Raw genomic sequence first — 23,246 nt, 5'->3', positions numbered from 1 at the left:
GGCCTAGACCTTATTATTATTATTATTATTATTAACTAAAAGCCCTAAATATAAGCTTTATCAAAAAGGAATGTCTGAAGTTTAATCTTAAAGGCAGAGAGGGTGCCTGCCCCCCAAACTGAGACTGGGAGCTGGTTCCACAGGAGAGGAGCTTGATAGCTAAAGGCTCTGCCTCCCATTCTACTTCTGTGGACTCTATGAACCACAAGAAGACCTTGACTCTGAGAGTTTTAATGATATTGTGCAGGTGAAAGAAGGCAGATCTAGAGATTTGGTTTATGTGTGATTTAAAAGACGTATCCTGGTCAAAAATGACTCCAAGGTTCCTCACAGCATTACCGGAGGCCAGTGTCATCTAGAGTAACTATATGGTTAGATAGCATATTTCTAAGGTTTTCAGGGCCAAGTATAATAACTTTGATTTTGTTGGAGTTTAGAAGTAAGAAATTACAGGTCATCCAGGCCTTTATGTCTTTAAGACATGTTTGAATTTGGACCAATCCATCTGATTCATCTGGGTTTGTGGCATGGACCAGTTTTTCAGCGTCACTTTAAGAGATGATGTTCCTGATTTTAATGATATTGTGCAGGTGAAAGAAGGCAGATCTAGAGATTTGGTTTATGTGTGATTTAAAAGACGTATCCTGGTCAAAAATGACTCCAAGGTTCCTCACAGCATTACCGGAGGCCAGTGTCATCTAGAGTAACTATATGGTTAGATAGCATATTTCTAAGGTTTTCAGGGCCAAGTATAATAACTTTGATTTTGTTGGAGTTTAGAAGTAAGAAATTACAGGTCATCCAGGCCTTTATGTCTTTAAGACATGTTTGAATTTGGACCAATCCATCTGATTCATCTGGGTTTGTGGATAAATATAACTGAGCATCATCTGCATAGCAATTGAAATTTATGCTGTGTTTCCTGACAATATTGACCAAGTCTTTTACTCTGGTTATCCAACATAAATTTGGGTAATGAACATCATAGTTTGTTAAGATAAATGTAAGGCATCCAGGAGTTCCTGTCAGTACTGTTTTATTGCAAGTACTGTGAGTATAAGTATACTCAATATAACAATCCTGTCCTTATTGTCTCAATGTCACATTAGCCAAAAAAAAAAAAGTATGCTTTGTATCCAGGCATTCAGCTTTGACGTCTATGTGAACTACTTTAGTTTCCAGCCACTCCCTGCTTCTACAGTTTCCTCAGGCAACACTGAATTTAAACCATATACAAGGTGTTTTAGGTTAACTATCCATCCATCCATCCATTTTCCTCCGCTTATCCGGAATCGGGTCACGGGGGCAGCAGTCTAAGCAAAGATGCCCAGACTTCCCTCTCTCCAGACACTTCCTCCAGCTCCTCCGGGGGAATACTGAGGCATTCCGAGGCCAGCTGAGAGACATAGACTCTCCAGCGTGGTTAACTAATCTAATGTAATGTAATGTAATCTGTTTTCCAATCAGTCATCCCAATATTTTTACAGGCAGTGGCTGAAAGTTGAATGGATACTGAATTATGAGAAAGGCCACAGCCCTTGTGTGTCCTGATTGAGTTACCATCTAAATGTTAATATTCCCTTCAGGCTATACAGGGCTATTGTCTGTCTCAAGGGAAGGTTCTAGAGGGACCATGGGTATTCTGCAACTTGAACTGCCTTAAGAAAACAACTGAAAAGTGAGGAAACAATTACTGCCTGAAAATACTGATGCTTTAAGCATTTCCCTTTTACTATATAACACTTTGCTCTGTAACTCATTTATTGTAGTTTCTGTTCTGGGAAGTGTAAATTTAGTGTGTGCGCTATTATTTATATTTTAACTAAGGTGTTTGGTTTTGCATTTCTGTTTCATGTACAGATAAAACAAATGAGATATATTGTGTTAATTAGTGAGCTTTAAAAGGTTCTGGTAGGTGGATTTTGTTACTTTTGGACAGAGGCAGTCTAGTTGTTTCCACCAGGATCTAGTCTTTATGTTCAGCTGCTGGATGTAGTATCATTTTTAGCATACAATCAAACTCTGTGCAAGAAAGCGAACAGGCCTATTTCCCAAGATGCTGAACTATTTTTTATATTGAAGAATTATCTTGTTATGACACATAAAATTACTACTTGAGCTAATAATTAGAGCTGCAATGATTGAGTGGGTAGAGCGGTCGTCTCCCAACCAGAGGATTTGAGGTTCAAAGCATGATGCCTGCAGTCCACATGTTGAAGTGTCCTTGGCCAAGACACTGAACCCCCAAGTTGCCCCTGATGGTTAGAGCCATCAGTTGAGTTGATGCCGCAGATGGCTGCCTCAGTTCTGTACTGAAACAAATTCCTTGTGTGTGTAACATGCTTGGCCAAATAAAGGTGATTATCCTATTATTATTTGTTTTTGTGGTAAATAGGCTGTCCTTGGTAGGCTAGTGGTTAAGGCGCAGTGTTCTCGCCGCTGCGGCCCGGGGTCGAATCAGGGTTGCGTCAGGAAGGGCATCTAGCGTAAAACACGTGCCAAATGTCAACATGCGAGTCGTCAGTGTGACGATTCGCTGTGGCGACCCCTAAACGGGAAAAGCTGAAAGTGACTTTCTATTTGTTTTTGTGGTAAATGAACTTGTATGGCACTTTTCTATGCATTTGAGCATGCTCAAAAAACTTTCACCCTATTTGTCCATTCACACTCACACTTTCACACACTAGGAAAGCCACCAGGAGCAACCTGAGGTTCATTGTTTTGCTCAAGGACACTTTGACAGGTGGACTGGAGAAGCTGGGAATCGAACCACCAACCCTCTGGCTAGGAAATGACCCACTCTTCCTCCCAAGCCACATGTGTTTATATGTTTTCTGTGTCTTGACTGCTGCTGCACTGCTGTTTCACTTTGGGATTAAAAACACTGTGTATCTAATCAAACTATTAAATGAATCAACAGTTACAGTCCATAATTGTATGGATGCTGAGGCAGCATCCATACTATGTTATCCTGGTCTTTATTATTGTATGGATGCTGAGTCAGCATCCATATTATGTTATCCTGGTCTTTATTATTCTTATTCTTAATTTTTTCCGCATACTTTCAGCTATGAAAAGCGTTCAGGTATCGACATGTTCAGCTTTTTAAGGACATTTATGCTAATATTTTTCTTGTTTCTAACCTTTCTACTTTTTAAACTATTTAGTGTCTTTCAGCAAAATTTTGCCCCATTCAAATGAAAGGGAAAATTCTACTTCAGCATACTTTCAGCTATTTCAGCTATCTAAATGTTCAGCTCTTCAAAGACATTCATGCTTCTCTTCAGAAGTTTTCTAAACTTCAAAATTTTAAAATATTTAGCTTTATTTTGAAAATCTTGCCCCATTCAATTGAATGAGAAATTTCTACTTCAGCACACTGTCAGCTATCAAAATGTTCAGCTCCTCAAGGACATTCATGCTTCTCTTCAGAGGTTTTCTAAACTTCACACTTTTAAAATATTTAGCTTTATTTTGAAAATCTTGCCCCATTCAATTGAATGAGAAATTTCTACTTCAGCACACTGTCAGCTATCAAAATGTTCAGCTCCTCAAGGACATTCATGCTTCTCTTCAGAGGTTTTCTAAACTTCACACTTTTAAAATATTTAGCTTTATTTTGAAAATCTTGCCCCATTCAATTGAATGAGAAATTTCTACTTCAGCACACTGTCAGCTATCAAAATGTTCAGCTCCTCAAGGACATTCATGCTTCTCTTCAGAGGTTTTCTAAACTTCACACTTTTAAAATATTTAGCTTTATTTTGAAAATCTTGCCCCATTCAATTGAATGAGAAATTTCTACTTCAGCACACTGTCAGCTATCAAAATGTTCAGCTCCTCAAGGACATTCATGCTTCTCTTCAGAGGTTTTCTAAACTTCACACTTTTAAAATATTTAGCTTTATTTTGAAAATCTTGCCCCATTCAATTGAATGAGAAATTTCTACTTCAGCACACTGTCAGCTATCAAAATGTTCAGCTCCTCAAGGACATTCATGCTTCTCTTCAGAGGTTTTCTAAACTTCACACTTTTAAAATATTTAGCTTTATTTTGAAAATCTTGCCCCATTCAATTGAATGAGAAATTTCTACTTCAGCACACTGTCAGCTATCAAAATGTTCAGCTCCTCAAGGACATTCATGCTTCTCTTCAGAGGTTTTCTAAACTTCACACTTTTAAAATATTTAGCTTTATTTTGAAAATCTTGCCCCATTCAATTGAATGAGAAATTTCTACTTCAGCACACTGTCAGCTATCAAAATGTTCAGCTCCTCAAGGACATTCATGCTTCTCTTCAGAGGTTTTCTAAACTTCACACTTTTAAAATATTTAGCTTTATTTTGAAAAGCTTGCCCCATTCAAATGAATGGGATAATTCTACTTCAGCATAATTTCAGGTATCAAAATGTTCAGCTCCTCAAGGACATTCATGCTTCTCTTCAGAATTTTTCTAAACTTCATACTTTTGAAATATTTAGCTTTATTCTGAAAATTTTGCCCCATTCAAATAAATGTGGAAATTCAAACTTCAGCATACTTTCAGCTAGCAAAAGCATTCAGGTGTCAAAATGTTCAGCATGTTCAGGGCGATTTTTTCAGCACTCAGCATCCATACGTATTTTCTACTTATACTAAAGTCTCATTTAAATTAATGAACTGTGTTGTTCATTCCCACAGTATTAATACAAGTAAGGATTAGGAATGGAATAATAACCAAATAGAAAGAAAAGAAAGAAACAATAACCAAATAACAAAGTTATATAGGTGAGACAATAACACGTATTTAAGTTCAAATTTAACAGGGCTACTATTACTGACATATATAGTTAATGAGCCATTCTTCTTTGTGTCTACATGAAGCCATAATTGTATAAAAATTACCCATGAAATAAGGTTCAATGAAAATGTTAAGAAATTTGGGGTCAGGGTCACATGAAATAGGTTAATGATAACTTCATAAATGAATCGAGGTAACTATAGTGAGCCATAACAGTATTTGACCACCAATAGAAGAAAACAAGAAATTCAGGGGAGTACAGAACATGATAACAGAGCATTTCACTTACCACATATTTACCCGTCAGCTGGCAGACTCCCCACCTCTGGATCTCTCTCCTTCTCTTGGTCTTTATCTGCAGATTCAAACCTCTATCATCAAGCAACCTCGTCCTTTTCCTTCTCATCCACCTCTGTCATCATTCCTCTACCCTGGGGACTCGGGACAATGGCCCACCTCAACATATCATGCACTGCCCTGATATCTTAAACCTCTGGGAAGGGGAACACCCATATTTCCCTGCTTATGTATCTCATGTACAATAAGTGGAAAAATCCCTGGGGCCTTTGTTTTTCCACATAGACAAAACGACATGATACAAAATTAATTTTATTCACTTGTTCATCTGAGGAGAAAGGGATTTGGAGCCTTCTAGTGGTGCTTTACTTGTTGAATCTTCTGTATTTTTCAGATATGCCAGTTTGTGTCAAGGAGGTTGTTACGTCGGCTCTGGTGAGAGAGAAACAGGCTGAACCCAGATGGCAGGTGCGATACTGATCAGCAGACTTTATTGTAACAGAAAAAACAGATTATGGAGATCACAGTAAATATGCTGGTATGTCTGACAGCATCCAGCATAAAGCAGCCCCGCGACCCAGTTCGGGACTAAGCGGTATAGAAAATGAGAAAGAGAGAGAGAGAGTCTGACAGCAGAGTTCGAGGGGGTTGCAGCTGCGGAGCTGGATCGGTGCAGGGCAGAAGGAGGCAGCGAAGAGGCGCTGTGACAGGTGAGCGTAGCCGGAGAACACAGGTGTAGTGAGCGTATGGCTGGGCTCGGGGGAGATGGTGACTGGCTAGCAGCAGGTCATTTGAGGCCGTGAAGAAGTCTTGCTGGCGATAAGCGTAGCTTTTCGTAAGATGCGGCTGAAGAATGAGGACGTAATCCTCAACGTACTGGCGATAAGTGAGCGCGTGCCAGTTCCGTAAGTAGCGGCGTTGGTGATTAGGTAAACGTGCCACAGCTGTGTCGCACCTTGGAAGCTGCGCCTCAGCTGCACGCACAACGGGAGCTGGGACCTATAACCGAAAACAAGAAAGGGAGAGAGAAAAGAAAAAGAGAGAAACAGAAGGGGAGAGAGGCAGATCGCATCGAGCAACCCCGACAGATGTATGTTGATAAACATCTGTCTCATGTTAAAATCACCACTAACACCAGTATAATAACTGGAAAGTTTAAGCAATGCAGCCATTTACTGTAAACCATTTGTCATGAGACACCAAACTGCTCAGTGCTTCTGGTTTAATGGCTATACCAAAGCTGGGTATAATCACACCAGTAGATTCAATAAATGTGAACTTAAAGGACTCCTGCATTCTCCTACTCCCACAGTCACTGTATTTACTATATTGTTCTAAGTGATCCCACTAACATATGATAAAACAAACCAAAATGTCTAAATATTTGCTCCAGTTCTGCTATTATTCCAAGACTATTTCTATTATATACAGTAGACTAATTTTAGATTTCATTAGATCCTTGTGTCTTCCAGGATCATAGGACAGTCACGTGGTGAGCCTGCCATCAGCCCTACAGTATGTACAGTATGACACACAGTGTGATAAACCCTTGGCAGCAGCCACTGGATAGATAAAGTAATCATGGATACTGCGCAGGTTTATGAGCTCAATCTACAAGCGGGCAAAAGGGTCAGTTTCTCTGGCTGCTTATTATGATTTATACATCTAGGACTGTGTTTACTTTGTGTAACGCTCAAAGGGCTTATTTTTCTGAGCTGGATATCAGTCTGGGGCTGTAACAACCAGTTTCAATTTTGCAGTGTGCAATAATAATAATAATAATGATGAAAATATCTGAGTCAAACTCTACAACTGAAGCTAGAGCCAGAAGGCTAATTAGCTACATGTAGCATTAAGAGTGGCTACATGTAACAACTAGCTTAACTCCATCCAAAGCTAAAAAATGAATTAGTTTAAAACACGCTTTATGTATGAAACAAATTACATAAAATGGTAATAAGTAAGCCTTGGGGGTATTTCTAGGTGCATTTTTTTACATTTAAAACTTCCTGTTTCTACCTGCTTGTCATCTAACATTTGGTATCAAAGCAGAACTCAAACTTCCTTAAAACATTCATACTCACCACAAACCTAAACAGGAATTTAAATAGGTACACTTTGATGCTTCTTGTTTAACATTTTGCCATTCTTTTTAAACAGGTTTTTGCCCAGTTTTTTCACTTTCAGACCTCACTCCCAGAAGACGTTTGACCTTGTTATAACAAGAAAATCACAGAGGCCTACATGAGGACTACAGAAGCAAATGTGCAAAAATGGATCATTACAAAGATTCAAGCACCTAGCAAACATTTGTTATTGTAAGCTTTATGTTCCTAAACCATACTCCATACTATATTCTCAGCAGGATATGGGGCAGTAGATAGGGCAGTATTTTTAGTGCAAAATGTTAAAAGTATATTATTTTCTTGTATTTTCAGTAAAACAGGCAGGATTAGTATCAGCCCCTGACATTTCATATAGCCTTTATAAAAACAGCCCTTGTACCTCTGGAAGTTATTGAAAGTGGCATGTAAAAAGGAACTCATACCAAAGGCATGGCGAAGAGCAGGAAGAAGAACTTGTCAATCATCAACCACTTTTGACAAATTAGTCTCTTGATTGTGGAAGCAAAGATTTTCTTCAGTGTTATGGCTCAAAGATTCTCAGCATTTTTGAATAATAACAATTTCATTGACCCCTCACTGCAGAAGGCAGGGATAAGTGGCTCTTCCATTTGTTTGGAACATACTAGTATCATCTGGCACCAGGTACAGACAGCCAAGAAGGAACAGAAAGACCTGCATGTAATGGTCCTAGACCTTGCCAATGCCCTTGGGTCAGCATTCAACCTCTACCAAGTTCCAGAGGGCATAATAAACCTGGTCAAAGCCTACTTTCAGGACCTGTAGTTCTGCTTTACAATAAAGGACAATATCACTGCCTTGCAGAAGCCTGAGATTCGTGTAATTGCACACTGCACCATCTCTCCCCTAGCTTTCACCATGGCCAAATAACCATTTAGTCACCATGCAACACACCCAGGTGTGAGCGGCCTGCCATGGGCCAGCCTCAGCTGTGTCTTATGATAAAAGGCTGAAACACCCAATGAAGCCAGGGTGCACAACTGAAGATGTGTCATGTTGGTGGAAACATCACTAAGTGGCCATCATCAAAGTCATCCCACCAAAGGAGAGATGACTGATGAGATGAGATTCAACTTTATTGTCATTACCCATATACAAGGCAACAAAATGCAGTTTAGCATCTAACCAGAATATCTCCAACCCCACTCAAGGGACGCTGGGGATTTATTGGAGTTTTTAGATCTCACTGCTGCCTTCAATACAGTGGATAATGGAATCCTCTTATCTCACTTGGAGCAGTGTGTAGGAATTCAAGGTACTGTTCTTAACTGGTTCAGATCTTAGCTCACCAATAGCAGTTTTACTGTTAATATTGGTACCTGTTCATCCTCTCCAACAATCCTTTCTTGTGGTGTCCCCCAAGGATCTGTGCTTGGTCCCATTCTGTTCTCATGTACAACATGCTTCCTTTAGGATCTGTCTAATGGAAATATGGCTTTTCTTTTCACTGTTATGCAGATGACATTCAGATATACTTACTGTTGAAGACAACAAGAGGGATGTCATTACAGCCATTGTTTGACTGTCTGACAGACTTGAAATCATGGCTGGCACTTAACATTTTAAATCTTAATGAAAATAAAACTGAGCGTGTGCTTTTTGGAGACTTGGCGAAGTTAACTTCTTTTGACCAGGGTCTGGGCCCACTGGCTCATCATCTGAAGTCGACTGTAAAAAACCTTAGGGTGATGTTTGATGGTGACTTAAGATTTGATCAGCAAATCAACTCAGTTGTGAAATCTAGCTTCTTCCACCTCAAGTTGTTAAGTAAAATCAAGTCATTCCTTTCTTTTAATGATTTTGAGATTGCAATCCATGCTTGACTATTGCAATGCTCTATACTATGGTGTTAACCAGTCTTCTCTCTCTCATCTTCAGATGGTTGAAAATGCTGCTGCTCGTCTTCTGACAAGTACTAGAAAATTTGAACATATACTGGCTTCTCTCCACTGGCTTCCAGTCCATTTTAGAATTGATTTTAAACTGTTGATTTTTGTTTTAAAGGCTCTTAATGGTTTGGCACCATCTTATCTCACTGAATTAGTGCATTGCCACAAACCTACAAGGTCCCTCAGACCTTCAAGCCAGTTTCTTTTAGAGGTTCCTATGGCAGGATATAAATGTTGGGGTGACCATGCTTTTACTGTTGCAGCCCCTAAATTGTGGAATAGTCTACCTTTTAATGTTAGATCAGCTACTGACCTGACTACCTTTAAATCTTTGCGACTATTCCACAGTTTAGGGACTGCAACAGTAATTGTGTTGTTTTATTTTTTGCACTGAACCTATTTATTTTATTTTAGTTATTACTGCAATTTTATTCTGCTTATGTAAAAGTACTTTGGTCAACTGGATTTTGTTTTTATAGTGCTATATAAATAAAATTAATTTGATTTGATTTGATTTGTAACACCTAGTCCTTTAAGCAAAAGGACTGAATTCTAAGTGCCAAAACACTATACAGTAAAGATTTGTATAAAGTGCAGCCTATACTTTAATGTAATGGAATAGCCAACAATGTGAATTTGGGACATAAGAATAAACTTATTATCCACAGGTGTGACTTCAGTCATGTTGCATAGCAGGCACAAATATGTCTCTTTATAAACACAGATCACACACCAACATATAATACATATAAGTGAGGTATACAAACAGAGAAGTAAACACAAGTGCCCCAAGAGAGAAATGAAAACAAACCCGTTTGTATTAGTGTTAATTAAAAACCTAATGAAGAGGAATAGAATCTAGTGACAACAATTTAAGAGGCTACCTAACTAAGACAGGGGAATTCAATGGAGTAAACTTTGTACTTGTCAATCAGTGCCACATTAAATAAAGGGAACTGAGTGTGTTAAATAATTATCTTGGTGGCTAAAAGCCTGCAAAAACAAAATACTACACATTGAATTACAGATGTGCAGATTTATTCATCATATATATAACTTCAAATGAAGAACACTATACGCAAATGCAGTTTAAAATGTTTAGGGTTGAAGATTTTTCTATTAAATAATTTCAAACAGTTACCTGGTCTGATGCTGCAGACTTGTGGCACACCTTGTAACAAGCCTAATTGTCTTCAGAGGAGTAGTTTGTGATTTTGGGAAGTATGCACATTTGTGTTCTTGTTTTCAGATAGAACACTGATACTAATGCCATATTGCTTTGTTGAATATGAGGCTGAAGCAAGGAAGCTGTTAGCTTAGCATAAAGACTGGAATCAGGTGAAACACTTAGTCTGACTTTAGATATGGGAGATTTCTTTGTAAATTGTGCGTGAAATCACTGCTGTATTTTTCATGTGTCTTTAAATAAACAGACATTTGAAAACATCTGGAGGTGGAATGTGATTCTTCTTTTCTTTTTATGTGCTTTTTAAAGGTGTGGAAAGCACAAATGCTTACTTGAGTGCAGCACAGCTTAGTAAAACTGGGCATTTTAAACAGGACACTTTAAAGATAATCACATTGTCTCCTTGAGTCCACTCTGCTGGGTGTCTTCTTTTGTCAGCTAATAAATAAACCTAAAGAAAGTGGGTAAGTTGGTAAGAATAGTTTTCAGACAGATCATGTCTATGAGACCAGAGGCTGTGACTCAGCGGTGTCATCCACGAGAGTGTGACTCACAGCACCTGAGGAGTGATTGTCCAGCCTCTGGTTTCTGTCATGTTAGATACCTGCCAAACAGTTGATGATGTCATTATGTCACAATGTTTCAGTTTTCAATAAACAAGACACATATTTATATTTATTATTATACTATTTTATTATGCAACATAGCAGTAAATATATGAGTTCACACCTTTGGACACAGTTAAATGGTTTGAATGTAGCAAAAATTTCGATGATGTCTAAACAGTTGTCAGAATACATGTACAGTACCTGCTACAAAGTGAATAAAAGTGCAACAATATCTGACAGAATACATAATATACTGAGAATCCATGAATATATTACATAACTGACTATAAACTGTTTAAAGTTATATACTATCCAATCAACATATTACAAATATTTAAAATTAAATATATTAAGAATTTATATCAAAAGCCACTATACAATATGATCACTGGCATCCTGCTAAAATATTATAATGATGTTTTAAGGACATTTTAAACCAGAGCCACAGAACCACTGTGAAGTTCTTAGAGTCTAACCTAATGCAGCAGACTCGTTTCCTGTCTCTTGTTGAGCTTTGGTGATGAGCGACCTATTGTTATTGGGGGGCGACAGTGGAGGTGGGTAGAGCAGTTGACTCACCATCCGGAAGTTTGAGGGTTCAAATCTCGGTGCCAGCAGTCCACACGTGTCCTTGGGCAAGACACTGAATCCCCCAAGTTGCCTGTGATGGCGGCACGTATGCACGCAGCAGCCCGGGGCCCTCGGCTCCAAACAAAATTTATTGTCACTTGTTACAGTGACAATGAAATAAAGCTTCTAATTCTTCTTCTAGATGTTCCATGGATTCTATAAAATTGATCTTTCATTATAAGGTCTAATTTATCCAAAAGCATAACAAAAAATTAAGAAATATGACATTTACTTACGATCTGAAGGAATATAAAATGTAAACAGAAAGGGGCCAAATATGGTCATACCCGGAAAAGTACCCATCCCCCCTCTCTTGATCTTCTAAACAAATTGAGTGACGTCGTGAGACTCCCGCCTTATAAATTTACTTCATAACAGGTTTGTATCATTTCGACACCGATCATATGAGCTCAGTAATCAGTACCTAGTTCTACCTGGTTCTACCTATTTAAACCTAGGTAATCTCCGCTGGTACTTGTACTGTTTGGGGGACTCACCTTTGTGAGTGCGCTCGCTGTTTCCCTTCAAACAGGTTTGACCAGGACACTCCTGCAGGAAATAAAGGAAGCTCTGTTCACCGCGACGGTGTTCTTTACTCCAACTTCGATCGCCGTGGTTGACGGGCGTCTTTTTGCTTCTCCGTTTTTAGGGTTTATTAATTTCGTTCTTTACTCCAACTTCGATCGCCGTGGCTGACGGGCGTCTTTTTGCTTCTTCGTTTTTAGGTTTTATTAATTTCATCATGACAATTTGGATTGCTCTCGTTCTTGCTACCTTTGCAGTGGGAGCTTCTGCTCAAAGCTGTAAGTAGTTTGATTTATTGAAAGCTTTATTGGGCTTTACAAAAAGTAGCTTGTGCTGCGTATGTCACTTTCTTAAAATTGTGATTCAAGAATGCTTAAGTTACCAAACAGGAATAAGCTGAAATAGGCTTTGTTTCAACAAGTTAAAGTCTTTCTAATTCCATTTCTTTCCTTCAGTGTAATGTTTTGTCATAAAAAGTGACAACGATGAGATGTGGAGATAAAAACGATTCAGGTGACAAACGTAGGTAGTTTCGTTGGTGAGTGGGGGTGGGGAGGATTTGTTCCGTTGTGTGGGGACGTGCGTGTTTCGAGAAACCAACGCCCAGGTGTTGTTCAGTAGCTGCTGTTCTACCTGTTGTACTTGTTGCTGTGTTCCTCTTTGTAGGGTCATAAAAAAGTACAACAAATACTGACATGCGAATAAAATTAACCTTTGGTACATTTAGTGTTTCTGCTTGACAACGAAATACCCAATTATGTGATTATGCCGATCAACACAATTACTCCGAAGTTAAGCCATTAGATATTTAAAATATTAACTGAAGCGTTCTGGTTAAGGGTTACTGACATGTTTTAATATTGATGGTGTTGTGTGTCATTATGATTGGAAAAAGCTTTGTTTTTCTGCTTTAGGTACATGTCCCACTATGAAGTGGGCCGTTTGTGAAGGAACAGCACCACCATGTTCATGTACCCTTCAGGTCAGCGATAACGTGAAGCAGCCAGTGGACTGCACCAAATGTAAGTAAAAGATGTTGTGATGATGCCTATAGGCTTTCATTCACACAGCCCTCCATCTGCAGGTTGTTCTGTTCTTACCTGCACCTGATGTGCCTTTTTTCCACCTTCAGTGATCGCTAAGTGCTTCTTGATGAAAGCTGAGATGTTCAGAGCTAGAAAGGGCTTGAGCACTCGTTCAATAGGAGGAAAACCAGTGGAGACTGCCTTTGTGGACAATGATGGCATCTATGACCCAGACTGTGAGAACGATGGCAAATTCAAGGCCAGGCAGTGCAACAACACAGAAGAGTGCTGGTGTGTGAACAGTGCTGGTGTTCGTCGAACGGACAAGGGAGATAAGAACCTCGTATGTGACAAGCTGGTGGAGACCTAGTAAGTAGTTTAAGTGTGGAGGGCTGGTACTGGGATGAATAGTTTATACTTTCATCACTGAAATGTTTGCCTCTTGTCTCGTCCTTTTCTACAGTTGGATTCGTCTTCAGCTGTCACACAAACCACTTTCAACTCCAGTGACTGCTGCTGATTTGACACCGTAAATATATTTAAAAAGTCCCGCTCTAAAAAAAACAAATGTTAAAATCAGTTTGATTAATGTAATGTCTTCCCTAATACAGTGCCATTAAAGATGCCATTGGGAAACGCTACCCCAACTTCAACACAGCGATGGTGGAAGATGTCCGGGTGAGTGAATGACTGAATTCTCAGAAAGGCATTAGAGACGTACACCACTGTCTAACCTCCAGTCTGTACCCCTGTAGTATGACCCTGATGCTGGCATGATTGTGGTGGATGTGAAGAAGCCAAAAGAAGACCGCACGACTGACCTACCCACTATGGCCTACTACATGGAGAAAGATGTATATTGAAGTTTTTTTTTTTCTCTTTTCTGTGTGTTTTTTTCTCTTTTTTGTGTGTGTGTGTGTGTGTGTGTGTGTGTGTGTGTGTGTGTGTGTGTGAGAGAGAGAGAGAATAGAAGAAGACTGACAGTGACCCTGTCATTCCCCATTATTCTTCCCGCAGGTGAAGATACTGCCCCTATTCTTGAACCCGGACAAGTTTGCACCAACTGTGAACAGCCAGCAGCTGGAGATGTCGAACATCCTGGTGTACTATGTGGATGAGGTGGCACCGACTTTCACCATGAAAAATCTGTCTGGTGGAATCATCGCTGTCATTGTGGTGGTGGTGTTGGCTGTTGTTGCTGGCCTGCTGATCCTGGTGAGTGCATGTCTGCCTAAAAATGTTCTCTCTTCAGTTTGAGCACAATGTCAATTTTCTTTGACTTGTAAGTTACTGCTTTTGGATGAGCCTTCATTGAAATTTTTTTCTCCTCCTGTGTGTGTGTGTGTGTGTGTATAGTTCTTTGCCAGAAAACGACAGAATAAGAAGTACAACAAAGCTCAGGTGATTTGACCTTTCTGTAACCTAACCTTTTTTATATCAGTCTGTGTAAAGGCTACATAAAATTAAGTATTTTTTTATGCTCTTTTCTTTAATTCAGCAAAGAGAGATGGAGCCCATGTAAAGTCTTCATCACAGCAGGAGCTTGTGAAACTCGTACATCACCTTTTGGATGAACATTTTTGCAGTGGGAGTGCTTTTTCTTTCACAGTTTTATTTGAGGAATGGAGATTTCTTTACAATCAACTTTCTTTTTTTTTTTTAATATAAATGTGTAGTCTTCATCCAGTCTATATGCCATAAAAACTGTGCTTTTAAAACTATGCCTGGAACATGGTGGATTTTGATGTTAGAACTTGTTGAATGGTTAAAATTCCATGTCAGATTGTACAGTTTATGTATGGATTGTTTTTAATAAAAAAAAAATTTTTAAAGACTGTGCTCCAGGATTCTGTGTTGAGGTTTATCAGATGTGCCATGGTCACACTGGGAAAAGTACAACAGACCATATAGGAAAGGGAATGCACCAGAGAGGATTGTGGGCACCATTTTGCATAGTTTTGATTTTAATACAAGCCCCAAATTACTAAATTCTGCATACAAAGTCAGCATAAGCACTTGGTGTGTTCAGATGATCCCAGTAAATGAACTTTGTGTGTGTGTGTCGATCTTCCCTTCATTTCAGATATGTTAGCTGCTTTCAGAATAAAGGATTGTACTGAGCCTTTTGTTTACATGAGGCAGGCAGGGTTTTGAAATGGGTGTGGCAGCCCTGTTTTGCATGTGTGACTGTCCTGATGCATTCCCCCCCCTCAAAGGAGCTTGAAGGTTATAAAGTTAATCTTCAATCCTTGTTAACCTTCAGACAAAATACACCTGTGTGGCAGTCTGCCTCGATACAATGAGAAGTCTGGGCAGCAATGGCACAAAAATGTGTTTGTGGTGATACTAGCTGACAGAGGTTACCTTGTTGTATGACACCTCTTAGAGGCAGCCGGTCATGTCTGTAAAACTGCTCAACCTGTCAGTCAGGTTCAGGGTTACTCATAAATGAACACATGCGGTATATGCACAACAAATACAGAGGTACAAGTTAAAGGGAACAACATTGACTTTTGGCCTGTCCTAAGGTCTTTTGCAAAGTCTGGTGTAGTTGACACAGATCTTAACTGGAGAGTGAGGTGGGAATTTGTTGCACAATGCAATGGAAACAGTTATGTTGCAGTGTGGAGGTAAAAAATTCCTCAGGTGTCCTGTCAACATTCAGTGTTTTGTGTGGCTGAAAGCAGTCCTTGTTCAATCTTTGTGTCACAGTGAAGTCCCACTTATGGGGAAAAGCCAAATGACAAAAATAGTTGTAAACAGCCTATGTCTGTTTACCTTTATTTTGAAAGTTCAGCAATACACTTAATTTGTAAATGTGAATGTGGATTTTCCCCTCCATTCTTCTCAATTCCCACACCTTTTATAATGTACATTACAGGCCAGCAATGTTGTCAATCATTTATCTATGGTGTCTTAATTCCCATTTGCCTAACCCAGTTTTTCTCCTCTATGAGCCCTCCTTTCCTCGCCATAGCAACACAGGGACAAAAGCAAGTCTCTAACCAGTTCAGACAGGTTAGGTATCATATAACACCCTCGCTCACTGTCTTCCGTGAAAGCCTACAGGAATGAGGGTGTGTCAGTTGCTGTCAGCTACCTGTTGCAGGTATCAGCATGTCAGTTACGTTTCGACCAGTGAGGGGGCTGGAGGCCAGGTTTGTGGGAGGGGGAAGAGGAGAAACGAAAGCAGGAGTGTCTGAATATTATGGTTGATATGGATCCACTTCCCAGAAGGTGTGGACTGTTATTTGAATGAATAGAAAAAGTAGGTTGTCTCAGGGATTTTACACACTCAGTGAAACCAGTCACATGTTTGCTGTATTTAAGTGTAGTCAATGATTTGACTTGTACAGGAATTATAAAACTTATTCCAAGGATGATTTAAATACATATGACAAATATAATACCATCTTGCTATATACAGGCATTAGATAATACTGGGAGGAAAAATATCTTTTTAAAGTACCTTGTCTACAAAATGTCCTTTTTTTTCCAGGTAATCTTTAGGTTAAATGTATCGCAATATTTGCTTCATTAAAATATATTGTCACATCGTGTATAAACAGAACAGAGAACCATGATCCTCTTTACACCTTTCAGCAACCACCACACATTACTATTAACCTTTGCTCTCAGCATCAGTCACTTTCTCTTACTGTAACATCTAAATGACATGAAAGCACTGTGCTAATGTAGTGGTTAGAAATAAACCAGATTCCAGAAGTAATATGTAATAGAACAGTATGTAGTTCATATTTAGATAATACTTGTGTAAGGATGTAAGGCTGAGCTAAGTGTGCGGAAGCTTGATCTGTCTCTGGCGCAGGCAAGAATATCTGTGTCCCCCTTGATTAACTTATGGGTCAACATCCTGAGTGACTTCCTCCTCTGATAGGGTGTGGATATACAGCTTATGTGAACTGTTTGTGTGCTCTGTCCAGGTTTAGAAAAGGGAAATGTGCGCTAGGTCTATGTGACCTAGAAGGTAATGTACTGGACGGCTTGGACAATGCTTGGAAGAAGGTGTGTGAGGGTAGCTGGCATGGGACCGCGTCTTCATGGCTCAGGCCATGGAGGGCTGTGTGAGTATGAGCAGATAAAGGCTGGGTTAGAGCAGCAGAAGAGGGAGAGAGGATGACCATGCTACCGTGAACAGTGTACCACAAGCCCGGCCTCGGAGGGCCGGGGGGAAATGACGACTGACTGGGGCTGACAGGGGAACCGACTCGGGACCGATATCCAATGACTTGACTGACTGGTGCTTCTGACAATATTCTTATGCTTTATCTATTACATTGCAAGAGGAGAGTCTCTGTTCTCTGATCTCTGTTCTCTGTTCCCTAACTACAAGATTATGTGTTTAAATACTACTCTATTCAGAATAATTGTAATATTAAATGATCCTTTAAATTGTAATGGTTTGTCTGAATTAATTTAGTCGGTATCACACTCTAGCCACAACATTAACTTTAGTTTTGCAGCTCTCCTGGCTGTTCAGTAACTCAGAGCATAAACTGGCTGTCACTCAAAGTAGTCTGGTTATCTGTTATTGCCTCCTGCTTTTACCATATTGTCCTTCATTGTACAACAATATGTAACACTGTAAGGGTTTGAATTCCTCAGAGTTGTTGTGCCCTACAGGAGGACACAAACAGATACAAAAATACCCAATATTATTTCTTTATAAGTGTCATTACTTCTACATTATAGATGATACTGCAATATTTTTGAAGTTGGGATACAAAATACATTTCAGATAGCGTCATTATAAAAGGAAATGTACTAGACAACATGGATTAATGACACCTTTCAGCTCAGTCTGTCAATAAATACTGTATTTGATTTGATTTGATTTATTTATTCTTTCAAGCATGTAAAGACAGTTGATATGACAACACACATGATTGTACACATAATCCAATATCAATGTGCTTATACCTAGTACATGCTTGAATGGAGTAGGAAGAAGTCAGACTTATCCAGTCCTACCCCATGACATCATCTTACCATCATTGGTTTGCAAGCAATAAATGATTCACTTCTGCACACACACACATTATACTAAAAAAGAATATTACAGTGTTAACATTCTTAAATCACACAATTGATATACTAATGAATGATTACAAAATATAATCATTGAGCCTGTTCTTGCATATGTACAGTTGGCTTTTCTGTTTGGAGTCAGTATATTAAAGCAACACACTCAGAAAGTCACAAAATGTCATTGGAGAATATTAAGCAAAGCTTCTTAGCTCTCTCCAGACAGTTTTATACCTTCATATCAAGTTCCAATTGAATGTGTTCTCTGAGAACATAAAGGTTTACTGCTTAAGACATCATCAACTCCCAGAAATCCTGTATGATGACAACAGTAAACTATTCCAGCCTTTGTAATACTGTATCAAATTATACCATGCAGGCAAGAGAGACAGTTGTTTTTCAGTCCAGCCTTATCTGGATGGAGGGAGACAGCACTTGTTGTTTCTAGTAGGCAGACAAGTGACTATTCTGCATAACAGAAATTAACCTGGCCTAGTGTGACAAATATACAGGATCTGACTGTTCAGAATGAAGAGCTTTGTGACAATTCAATGAGACCTAATGCAGCTGTAAATAAATCCTTCTTTTCAAACGTAAATATGGTTAAAGGCAGCTTAACAAAAGTGAGTATTTCATAGAGGTCAGGGGATGATCTTTTCATGATGTCACAGAAGTGTGGGAGCCTTGCTGGGGTGTCCCAGCACTGGAGGGGACTTACTCCTCAGCTCTTTGCTCTTTAGGTTGATGGGCTGGGCCACCATCAAAGCTGGGGCAGAGAGGTGGTGGGCGGCGACCTTCTGCTGATGAGTGCTGTTGATGTAATTGGAGATGACGAGGGTGATTTCCCTGATCTGTTGACAAAACACAACATATAGGAAAACAGCATTTGTTTCCATGTATGAGTGACTTTCAGTTCATTTGTTTATATGAATTATAGTTTGTTTCAGCTGACCTGTACTTGTCAGTGCCAGTGATGCTGATAGTTTATGCTTATTCAGCATCTTTACTTTCCGCCATTTTCCCTTTAATAATGAGGAAGCATCAGTAGCTTCTGCCACCTGATCTTTTCCTTGCAGTTCTCATGGTTTTCTCAGTATGAATCTGTCAAATTCTTAACCATACTCAGGCTTCTCAGTAGACTGAGGGTAACACACAGTTAGCCAGAAATGAAATGTGTATCGTTCTTATGCTGCTGCTAGCCTAACACGTACATACCGTTTATAATATGTACTGTACCAACAATGAATGCTATGCAACCACATGGCTTACAGCTGGTTGTAATACTGTGTCATATTTGAATTTATCAATGATTTGTTTTTTCATCCATATCAGAGTGCACTTGTGACACTATAATACAGTTACAGCCACCATTATAATCACCCCAATCTTACACTAATGTTGTACTTTATCACCTGATGCAGGTATGAATCTCTGACTAACCTTGGAGGTGTCCATAGTAAACAGATGCTTCTCTGTCAGTTTGTCTTTGCTGCTGTTGGTACTGATGCTTTGTCCCACCACCAGCATCAGGTCCTGTTTGCAGCCTCCAAACGTCATCAGGCTCTTGTACGGGTGGGACACCAGTGGTTTCTGAGCACACAGATGCACAGATATTTGTGTTATGTCAATCTTCTGATAAACCTCATGTGTGCATAAGTAGCAGTCAGTGTCAGTGATCTGGACTTTGAGATTTGTGTTTCCAGATCATCTAGCTAATGGGAGCTATATTTAAAAACGCATGTAAAGCCAGTTATACTGTATTAATGAAGCTACATTGTATAAAGAAGTTAGACTGCAGAGACCACAGGGAAATGTCTATATTATAAAGTCACTATATAGATACATACTAGCTTCTTAAATTAAACTTGATATGTGCTTGCTCAGCAAGCCTTATGTACAAGCCTTTCATGGTTGACAGGTTGCATGACTTTAAATATTAACTCTATTCCAGCTAACTGAACAGGGAATGAAGCCACCATCACAGATGCTTACAACAGAGATGTGCTCCAGAACGGAGATGGAGTAATGCACTAAATTCACAGAAACAAACAGGAAATTAAACACAGCACAAGCTAGATGTGCTCCAGAACGGAGATGGAGTAATGCACTAAATTCACAGAAACAAACAGGAAATTAAACACAGCACAAGCTGGGACACAAGGTGTGACGTGAACTTCATGGGTTGTGGTCATGACTTGAGTAGACATATTATGAGAAAACCTACATTATGCACAGGTTTCTAATTCTTCCCTTTTTTATTTTCTGTATACTGAGAGTTTATATACTTTATATGTGGTATAAGCTATTATTTCTGTGTAGCTTCTTCCGGTTCTTTCAAACCAGGAACTCTCAATGAGACGAAAGAGACTGCTTTTGATTTTATAAAAAATAACCGTGCTGGTTTATTCAGAGGATCACAGGTAAAATTCACAGGACACGTCCAGAGCTCTCTCACCCCTCTACCTGCGCGCAGGCAGCAGAAAGCTGAAACCGTCTGGACCCAACAACCTATATAATATTATTCATTTTTGGGCTAGCCCATGCTACAAGGGGCGTCAAACCGTGACGCCACCCGATAAGCAAGCTTTGCAGCTGCTCTATCGTTTAGCCAAAACATGAGGAAAAGTCAAGGTGCGTGACTGTTGTTTTCGTGGTGTGTATCTAAACAATTGGACATAACCTTACACAGTAAGACAAATATTAAGACTAGCATTACAGTTGACCCTAAAAGCTCTTTTCCTGTAACCTTGGCGTGCCTGCAATCCCTGCAGGCTGAATAGTTACAGCAAGCTAGTCACCCTGTCTGCACTAAACATTCCTAGACAACAAATCTCTATCCACATCTATCTAACTAAGAAATAACCTAACAGTGGGCTCGTTTGTTCAACACTGAGTCATGTTTTTTTTAGCAGCAAATAACATTTTGTAGCATTATTTATATCCATGTTGCTGATTGCTGATGAGATGACTTCCTGAGCGTTTACAGTTCACACACACACACACACACACACACACACACACACTTACTTCAGCTTCAAATAGCTTGGCACCAAAGAACAGCCACTTCCTGACACACTCAGATGAAGAAAGACATCTGAGTGAGGCCCAGCGGGCGGACAGATGCTGCAGCAGTCGTCTAAGAGGTGGGAGAGGTAGGGGACAATACAGCCATTAAAAATAACTACCACAGTCTATCATGACAGCAGTGTTCATTTTTGTTATGGCCTGACCCGAGCTCACAAAGTCCTGCAACACCACCTTGAGCTTCATACCTCACCTATAAACCTGTCATTAATTTTCAGCTTTGATTTGGGTTTAATTATTAATTATCACTGTGCTCCAGATTTTGACTGAATAATGGATTGATTAGTGACCAGTTTTTAACTTTGATTTTCTCATGTGGTTATTCGGCTCACAGATGATCTACAATGAGTGCATTCAAATATGTTTAGATTTTGATAATTGCTGTTGTTTTACCTGGTTCATTTTTTCCCCATTTTTTTTGAAACTGTCCCCCTGTCAGGATTGCTCTGCACCACCTGCCTCTCCTCTTTGTTCTTTCTCTCTCCCTCTCTCCTCTCTGCAGGGTCTCTGTCCTGGGCGTGGCACACAGCTGTGCTGAGTTACACTGCTGAGGGAAGTTGCTTCATCATCAACCTTCTATTTAAGACTCTGGCAGACACTCCTCCAGTGCTCGTATGTTGAGGATTACTTCCATGACACTTTGGCTCTCCTTATTGACTCAGCTGAACACTACTACTGCTGTTTTCTGCTCCTGCAACTCTTCACATCTCTCCAGCCTCCTAGCCACGCCATCTCTGTTCGTCTCCCTCTGAGCCCTCCAGCAACTCTTTTCTTATCACTCCAGGCTGACATCTTCCCCCTCTGCTCTCAGGTCAGTCAGCATAATCCACTACCAGCTGTCCTCATCCTCTCCAGTCCTCCCTGCTGCTAGAGATTGCTGCCCCAGACTGCAACGCCCAACTCCTCTCCCTGGACTTCCCCACTCCATGACCTCATGCAAATTCTTATCCCCAGTCTTGGCACTTCATTGGACCTCTTCTCAAAGACTGTCACTATTCTCCTGCTGTTTGCTTCTAATAAAATCTCTTGTCAGAACTGTGTGTCTGAACTGAACTGTGCGTCTGTCCCGCCTGCTTGCTCACCTCGCTCCTGCGAGTGAGCGATCATAACAGCCCCATAAACTTCAAATATTCTCACTGACCTCCTTTTGTGCTAATTACATTTAGATCACAGCTCATGCTCAGGGAGCAACTTGCTCTGAAGGAAACCTGTTGGCGGTGACAACAGATTGTGATAATATAACTGAGTCAACATATAAAAGAGACACAACATCTAAAACTGATAGCCAACTAAATGACTCACTGCATATACATTAAAGTAGAAAATGTGTGCAGAATGAACTGTACCCAGTTTTCAGTGTGTTCTGGTACCTGAGCTGCTCTTCAGACTTGGTTCTGGATAGTGTTTAGGGTAGAACCTTTCCAGAACCAGTTTGATTTGGTTAAACTTGGTCTGGGCTGATCCAGGAGAAGAGAAGGGGTGCTCAAAATCCTCAAACTCCACCTGAACACAAAAGCAAATGCAAACACAGTACTTCACTGGTTTTTAAGGTGGGGTCTGGTTCATCTAACAAAATACAGGAAATATTTTTCCTTACAACAGAGTGCAAGAGTCCACTGGGCTGAAGTTGTATTGCCCACCAGGACATAGTATTCTTCATTTACAACAGGGGTGTCAAACTCAATCGCACAGGGGGCCAAAACTCAAAGCACACTTTAGGTCGCGGGTCGAACAGGATAAAAATTTATTGAACAGACTAAAACTAAACGTTTTTTGAACATAAATATGAATCGAAACAGACAGGATACAACATTATTCCAAAATAAATAAACCTGAACTTTATCACCAACCCTATTTCTGCTAAGGCTTACATTTGCAAACAACTGCTTTTTGTCTGGACACAAGACGTCACACACTTTCATCATGCAGCACTTCAGAAACTCTCCCTCGGTAAATGGCCGGGCTGATTTGGCTATCTCCTCACCTCACTTGGACACTTAACACCACACAGCTGGTCAAGAAGGCCCAAAG

The 23,246-nt window shown here is 39.8% G+C and overlaps 2 protein-coding genes across 2 annotated transcripts; one reads left to right on the top strand and one right to left on the bottom strand.

The window, feature by feature from the left end:
- Nucleotides 1-11,910: 11,910 nt before the first annotated feature.
- epcam (epithelial cell adhesion molecule) lies at nucleotides 11,911-14,806 on the top strand. Its single transcript, XM_020624130.1, has 10 exons — nucleotides 11,911-12,150; nucleotides 12,227-12,338; nucleotides 12,975-13,082; nucleotides 13,193-13,454; nucleotides 13,549-13,614; nucleotides 13,697-13,763; nucleotides 13,841-13,939; nucleotides 14,103-14,300; nucleotides 14,442-14,486; nucleotides 14,584-14,806. The coding sequence occupies exons 2-10, from the start codon at nucleotides 12,278-12,280 to the stop codon at nucleotides 14,605-14,607; spliced, it is 930 nt and encodes a 309-aa protein (XP_020479786.1). The 5' UTR covers nucleotides 11,911-12,150; nucleotides 12,227-12,277; the 3' UTR covers nucleotides 14,608-14,806.
- A 3,712-nt stretch (nucleotides 14,807-18,518) lies between these two features.
- On the bottom strand, nucleotides 18,519-21,728 carry plekhh2 (pleckstrin homology domain containing, family H (with MyTH4 domain) member 2). Its single transcript, XM_020624140.1, has 4 exons — nucleotides 21,609-21,728; nucleotides 21,159-21,267; nucleotides 19,572-19,721; nucleotides 18,519-18,982 (listed from the first exon to the last, which is right to left on the bottom strand). Exons 3-4 carry the CDS (start codon nucleotides 19,686-19,688, stop codon nucleotides 18,797-18,799), a joined length of 303 nt encoding a protein of 100 aa, XP_020479796.1. The 5' UTR covers nucleotides 19,689-19,721; nucleotides 21,159-21,267; nucleotides 21,609-21,728; the 3' UTR covers nucleotides 18,519-18,796.
- Between the last annotated feature and the right edge of the window lie 1,518 nt (nucleotides 21,729-23,246).

This window comes from Monopterus albus, unplaced genomic scaffold (genome assembly GCF_001952655.1).
Source record: "Monopterus albus unplaced genomic scaffold, M_albus_1.0 scaffold320.1, whole genome shotgun sequence".
In the NCBI taxonomy this organism is placed as follows: Eukaryota; Metazoa; Chordata; class Actinopteri; order Synbranchiformes; family Synbranchidae; genus Monopterus; species Monopterus albus.
Note: the sequence above shows the minus strand (reverse complement) of the source record. Positions and strands in the feature narration are given on the sequence as shown.